General features: G+C 31.8%; 1 protein-coding gene across 1 annotated transcript in view; it reads left to right on the plus strand.

Annotated features, from left to right (window-relative positions):
* The first annotated feature begins 3,409 nt into the window (after positions 1-3,409).
* LOC106689930 (hydroxysteroid dehydrogenase-like protein 2) overlaps positions 3,410-7,712 on the plus strand; it is a 5,285-nt gene continuing 982 nt past the window's right edge. The window contains exons 1-6 of the mRNA XM_014435156.3: positions 3,410-3,597; positions 3,672-3,835; positions 5,298-5,511; positions 6,503-6,708; positions 6,825-7,028; positions 7,468-7,597. Coding sequence (XP_014290642.1) covers positions 3,584-3,597; positions 3,672-3,835; positions 5,298-5,511; positions 6,503-6,708; positions 6,825-7,028; positions 7,468-7,597 — 932 coding nt within the window. The 5' untranslated portion in view covers positions 3,410-3,583. The remainder of the gene's footprint in view (positions 3,598-3,671; positions 3,836-5,297; positions 5,512-6,502; positions 6,709-6,824; positions 7,029-7,467; positions 7,598-7,712) is intronic.

The following is a 7,712-nucleotide window of genomic DNA, read 5'->3' on the forward strand; positions in this document are numbered from 1 at the left end:
AAATTATGTCTGAAATAAGGAATATGCGCATTATAAAATTTTGGTATTAATTAAAAATCTATAATAGCTACTATATATCAAGATTGAATCAGTATACAACTGGTATTGAACTAGTGAACATGGGTAGTAAACGAGAAAATGATCCTAAATCAAACAGTGAACAACAAAGTGACTTAAGAAACCGTTTAAAATTGTCGGAGACACCAGAGCAAGCCGAAGTTGTCACGTCAGGCGCCGAAACCCACACACCCGAGTTTTTGTCCTCTGCGGAGCTCATGATAGAAAAAAAAGCGTTACCAACTTCTTCCTCGATCGCAAGGCAGACTGAGCATTAAGGGCTGTTGTCCAATTTGAGTCGGTACTCTAAAGCTTCCAATGTCCAATCAATAGTTCGGTAACACAGGACCTCCACCTTTTTGAGTTTCATGTAGTTAAAAAAGTACTCAAATAATTTTAAAGTTTGATGTAATTGATTATGAAAATGATCCTAACAGTTGAGAATATGTTTACATGATTACACATGTACACCGTACTCGCAAACATTTTACTCGGAATAGAAAAAGTCATAATGTACTCACAATAATGCTGGCAGAAATACTCCAGACCACTCCACGTCGCCTCGGCCTTTCCTTGTCTATTACAATATCGATTAAACCAGTCTGTGATCTAAAAACATTTAAAGGCAGACCTATATGTTGGCCAGTTGCCGCGAATCGGAGACTTGTACAAAATGCTCGGTAAACAAAGGAACCATCCAACCGCTGTATCAACACGCTAGTATTTTTCAGAGGCAAATATGGCGGACGTACAAGTTGTTTAAGCCATTCCACTAGGATTATTTTTATTTTAAAAAAAATGAAATAGGATTACATGAAAGAAAACGTAAAATATAACAAAGAAGATGGTGAATGACAATTCACAAAAATTGGACTAAGTAAGCTTTAAATTTAACTTTCATGATTGTGCTGTTAAGATTGCTAAGATATATGAATTACGTTAATTCTTCTTCCTATATAAAGAATTTACGTACTCAGTATTGTGTTATTGAAGATAAAGTGTATAACTATTTCAGCCTGGGACTGGAAGTGGTATAAGACATTTTTTATTAATTGTTAGAATTTTGAAGAGTTTCGTTATTAGGCTAATTAACCATTTTTTAAAAAAAAACTTATTATATTTAACAAGTAACAAAAAACAACACCTTCTACCTTCTAACACCTCTCAGTTGCAACTAATCAAAGAACAATGGTTAAGATGGTACTCAAGCGCTCTCACGAACCCCCTTTGATTTGTGTCCAATGACCGACTCTTGACGGATCGGCAACAAATTTAAGACAACTCGTCTAAACTTTCAATCCATTACAAAAGACATGATATGTACATGATACTTTTATATATTATACATGATTGTAATTAGCCCAATCTTGGCAGCTCCACTAAACCTTCCATTTCCTCTCGAATCTAATTCTTACAATCCAAAATCGTTCCTAAAATCCTCAATGTTCCTTACTTTGTCCCAAAAAAAAAATCATACATTAAGACCTTGGTGTACCATATGTAATCGATCTAGCCTGAACCAGATATCATTCCTTCCATTATAAACTCACTAACCATCCAAACCCACTAGTTTGCTTGCTCTCTTCACCTGCACCTTGCTTCCTCTTCCATTCCTGACGATCCTTTTGAGGGGCCTGAAAAGAAGATGGTCACGAGACCTACTAATGTAAAAACTTCTTTAGAGTGCTACCAATGGGTAGTTTCTCTAAACGTCTGTATCACTCCATACATAATAACATACATCAAATTTACTAAATGTATAATTATGTACAGTTGTAAATTCCAATAAAAAAAAAAATAATAATAATTAACTTGAGTTTAGGATTGTATTAGGTTGGGGAAAAAGAAATCCATTATTTTTTCGATAGATGGGTGTAGCGATCGATATGTTGTAATTTCCGATGAAACAATTTCAAATTTATACTTGTTGTCAAGGTAACATTTCACTCTAAAAAAATTCATTTGCTGTTTTTTGTTTAGTCCATTCAGTTGGTAGTTGCAGGGTGTTAAAGATGAAAGTCAACAAAGATAAAATTCGATACATTTTACAGTTTTTCTTTGATAAAGGCGAAAATGCAAGCCTGGCGGCTGAAATTGTGAATGGTGTTTATGGTTCCGATACTGTAACAGCTAATTACGCGCAATTTTGGTTTCGTTGATTCCGTTCGGGTATTTTTGATGTTAAAGACGCACGTTGCACTGGCATATCGTCGAAAATATCGATAAAATAACAGAAATAATCGAAATTTCATGTTAGCTGTAACATCGGCCAGGAGCTAAGATCGACCATAAAACAGTTTTAAACCATTTGCACAAAAAAGAAGCTTGATGTTTGGGTACCAATTAACACCAACAAAACATGATGGATCAAATTCCCATCTGCGAAGCCTTGGCCAAAAGAATGAAATCGATCCATTTTTAAACGGATCGTGACTGGGGATGAAAAATGGAAATCACATACAACAACATTGTGCGAAAACGATCGTGGTCAAAGCGCGGTGAAAATCAGAAACGCCCAGAGTTGGCCAACAGAAGAGGTGTCGTGTTCACACATCTATAGTGACTCGCCAGAAACTCCAGGAACTTTGGGGAGGTTTTGATGCATCCACCATATAGTGAGAACCTGACACCAAACGATTATCATATTTTTCTTCCATTGCAAAACTTTCTTGGTGATAATAAATTGGCATCAAGAGAAGACTGTGAAAGTCGGTTACACTAGAGTTTTTCGGCAATAGGGACGAAGACTTCTATGAGAGAGCCATTATGAAGCTACCTTTAAAATGGCACCAAATTATAGAACAAAACGTTGTATATTTGACCCAAATCGGACAATCCTAAAAATGTTAGAAGTCATGAATTTAACTAAAAATAATGGATTTATTTTTCCCAAACCTGCTATAATTCAAAATTCTATTGATTCAGTGTAAATCCATTGTATCAAATATTGTTAATTAACTTTAATAGTTTATATTTGATTTATTATATCACAAATATGTATTTATAAAGACATTGTGTGTTTAGATAATTAAATTAACAAGTTTCCGATAAAATATCAAGAACAAAGGTTGAATTTATTAGTTAAATTGTACCATTTATATGAATTTTTAACATCAACCAGCTACTTGGCTGATTTATATGTTGATTTTCATTTCGCCTTTTTTATTATGTTAATTTTGATCATGTATATCGAATGTAATTTCCAACAAAAGTCAAAAGAACACACAAGTGTGTGAATAGTGACGTTTGTTGCTTCCTTTGTTTACCAAGTATTTGTACAAGTCTTGTATTTGCGGCGTTGGTAAGTTAGTAGATTTAGGAGAAAAAACTTGGCTGACCTGGCAACCCAACCTTGGGCTCAGAGAGGGTACAAGGCTGTTCACATTTAATCTTATCACACTTTCGTTCAAGATAAACAGAAACATTCGATTTCTTTATAGTCATCTTAACTTGCACTATTCTTGTAATATATATAATTTAATCTTTTTCTGTATCTAAATAATTGCACTTCGAATTTCATTGCAATATGATGAATACAGGGTATGTACTTACCAAATTAACTTTGTTTATTTTTTCATTTATTGAATATACTAGATTTCCTTCTGATTCTGTAGGAAACTTGCTGGGAAAACCCTTTTTATTACTGGAGGCAGTCGGGGGATAGGTAAAGTAATTGCTTTAAAAGCAGCCAAAGATGGAGCAAATGTTGTCATTGCAGCTAAAACGGCTGATCCTCATCCTAAATTACCAGGAACTATATTTTCTGCAGCAAAAGAAAGTAAGATATTCATCATATTTGTTTTTTTTCAGGTTGAGATTTCAGTTTTTGCTTAATCCTTAATAATCGTCCTGTGCATATTACTACCATATCTGCGGTACAAAATATTTTGAACTCCTGAGATAAGAGTCTGAAAGAATGCTAAATATTTTACTTTGTGTATCAATTATGACCATGGAGTACTTGATTTATAATTTAAGGAATCCTAGGAAATATAAATTCCAGTTTATTGAAATGATGATGGGTTTTTGCCATGAAAGGAATTATTTACAAAATTGATAGTAGAACTTCATTTTCATTAAATAACTAAAAATACATTCTTAACGTAATAATAATAAAATACTTAACTGCCATCATAAAGTTCTTAACTGACATAATAAAGTACCTAACTCCCATCCCCACTTCTCCCAATACAAATGGTTCACTCTGACTTTGATGTCTGTCAAAATGGGTATAAATGCTGTCTCATTGATTTTCTTCCTTTATTCTTGATTTTATTTCTATCTCCCTTTTTCATCTCTTAGTTTGAATTTTCTTTGTTTTATCTGTTACTATTTCTGTTTTCATGTATGGTTTATTTTTCTTATTTAATTATTTATTTTTCATTGTATACCCTTGTAATTTTCCATTTACTTTTTTACTTATGTTAAGTGTTTGTATCTTTTTTTAGCCCTGATGAAGCCCTGCAATGTGGGGCAAAACATTGGCTCAATTAAAAATTGTTATTACTATTTGAGTATTATTTGACCGCACCCGGACCATATTCTATTTATTTTTTTAATAATAATAAAACATTTAATAACACGGGATTCAAATGCAAACAAAATTGGTGTAACTAATTCACAAGTTACATGTATTGGTTAAATAGACCATTATATGTAGTGTATAAAAAGTACTTCAGTTTAATTATTTCGCATAAGCATATTCTAATGCCAAGATCATAAATAGGAAAGCGGTCATGAATGCACAAATTGTACTCATAAAATTCCTTTGCCTGGAAATGTGATGAAAATCTTAATTCCTTATATCTTTTAATTGGCCAAAGTTGTTGCATAAAAGGACATTGCAGCTTATGTTTTTATATTTCTGCCAAAAATTTATCATATGTAAGTAATTTATCATATATCTTTAAATTAATTTAGATGCTGGTTTAACTAATAAAATTGATAGTATAGTAATTATGTCTTATTTTCCATTGAAATTTGTTGTGTAATTGAAGATTAATTTCTTTGGGTTTATAATTGAATTTTCAGGATCGTAAAGTTCATTTAGAGTATGAAATCAAAAGGATTATGACATTAGTAATTATCAATTATATGATTATTATATTAGTATTCAAGTGCTTTCCTTTTTTCACGATTTTTAACAAATATAAACTTTTTCTTGAATTCATTGTTTGTATTTGTTGTTTCTCAAAATATTTGTGTATTTTAGTTAGTTATTATTTTTTTTTAAATTTTAGTTGAAGCTGCTGGTGGCAAAGCATTACCATGTGTTGTTGATGTTAGAAATGAAGAACAGATTAAGATTGCTGTCGATAATGCTGTCAAAACATTTGGAGGAATCGATATTCTTGTTAACAATGCAAGTGCTATTTCATTAACCGGTACATTAGAGACTGATATGAAACGATACGATTTGATGCATAATATTAATACTAGGGGTACATTTCTTACGTAAGTATTGTTTTAATTGAAACCATATTCTATAGAAATGTTCTCAAGTATTGTGAACACCGAACTAGTGTCATTAAGGCATTTTTTTTTTATAGCTAGTAGCGTATCTTGGCTACTAATATAATTACATTCGGATAGTGGGTATCATTATACTTTACATGAAATTTTAAAAGTGTGTGTATGTGCCCAAAGTAATATGGAGACGATAGATCTCAATACTGTCAATACTACCCACTTTGTCCACTTTTAGTAATCTTGGAATATTGTAATGAAACAGTTGTATTTTTACTAATTTCATTTTTATATTCTAGTTAATTTTAAAGTTGAAAAAGAGTAACTGTTTAAATTAGTGGATATGGAGATGTAATGATAACTATGTGCTTTGTATAAATCTGAATGACGTAGTTGAAGATTCACCATTCATATTGCTACAAGGTAAAGCTAAGAGTGTAGAGTGGTACAGTGCCCCCTTGTAGCAAAATTTGTTGCTTGAAGTAGATCTCAGTAGTCAACTTATACTTCTCATTTAAGGTAGAATGGATGAAATGATTTCCAGGTTTACCTGATTTTCTTCAAAACACTCCCTTAATTTATTTTATTGGCTTAGTAATTCATGTGCCATTGAAGGTTAATTTACTTCTTCAGTCAGTAAAGTGAGATTGAAGCTCATTCACGTTCAGTCTTCTATCCTTTTTCCTATCCCACCTCGCCTTCTAGCTATAACTTTCTTGATCTGACTTCTACTAATGTCTCTGGTCTATACCATTGATACTAGAAATTAAGGAATAAGTTGATATAAGTAGTAGTAACTTATTAGCTAGTGGAGTAACATATTGCAATGTAAATGAGTTTTCATAAAGTTTATATTTTATAACTATGAGCTTCTAGTAGACATATATTATTCTTAACATTATTAGCAAAATCATAGGCTAAAATCTGCTAGATAAATTGATTTAGACTTATTTATTAATTTTTTATTTTATTTTTTTAGTTCAAAAATATGTATACCTCACCTTCTGAAAAGCAAAAATCCACATATCCTAAACCTCAGTCCGCCTCTGAACATGAATCCAATGTGGTTTAGTGTGCATGTTGCTTATACCATGGCCAAGTATGGAATGTCTATGTGTGTTCTTGGAATGGCAGAAGAGTTCAAAAGTGAAGGGATTGCCGTCAATGCTCTTTGGCCCAAAACAAGTATTTTGTTATTTTGAATAACTGTTTAAATATTTATGACTGAACTGAAATTAGTTTGTGAGGTGTGTAAACAAAAGAAACTATTTTTAAATATTTTCTTTGATTGTATTTCTTAGCAATTCAGACTGCTGCTATTGAAATGCTGATGGGAGATGCAGCTCAAGAAGGTTCCCGCAAACCCGAAATTATGGCTGATGCTGCTTATTCCATCCTTTGTCGAGACTCACGAAGTATGACAGGACAGTTTGTAATTGATGAAGAAGTACTCTTAGAGGAAGGGCTGACCAATAAACAGATTGATGAATATGCAACCATTCCAGGTTACTAATTTTGATATTCTTGTTGAAATACAATCAATGTTTATTATAGAGAACTGTGAGAAGTTAAAATAATTTTTAAAATATTTTTTTTTTTTTTTGCTGCCTCTAGGTTACAATTAAAACTAAATAGGGTTTGATTTATATATTGAACATTTCTGTGGATGCTATGTTCTCCTCCTGAGCTTTTAATTTTTCCCAGGATTATTTTTTGAGTCACCTGATTGTACTGGGACAAGTAAGTTGCTGAGGAGGGGGCATATTATCTCCAAAACATTCAAAGAAAAAAAAATGCATATATAACAATGAAAGTTCAAAATATAAAACAAACATATACAAATTGTTAAGTTAAGTACCAGATTATAGTAATCAAAGAAAAAAAAAATTAAGTAGTTTTAAATTGAAGTTTTTATACTTGAATTCTTTGTCTTGTAATTTGTAGGTAATAAAGAATTAGCTCCAGATTTCTTTATTGATTTCGACTCTGAAGGTAAACTACTTAAAGTTTCAAATATGTTCAATAAAATATCTCAGAAGAGGAAGATCACTACTCATGCACCTTTAAGCAAGCTGTGAGTAGAAAATCACATTTTTATATTAGAATTTATTGCTGACAGTTTCTATTTATTAATACTGCTAGTAGTTTATTAAATTGTGTTTGGGAATTTCAACAGCTCTGGTAATGCA

Source organism: Halyomorpha halys, unplaced genomic scaffold (genome assembly GCF_000696795.3).
Source record: "Halyomorpha halys isolate HHAL.00 unplaced genomic scaffold, Hhal_1.1 Scaffold1526.1, whole genome shotgun sequence".
Lineage (NCBI taxonomy): Eukaryota > Metazoa > Arthropoda > Insecta > Hemiptera > Pentatomidae > Halyomorpha > Halyomorpha halys.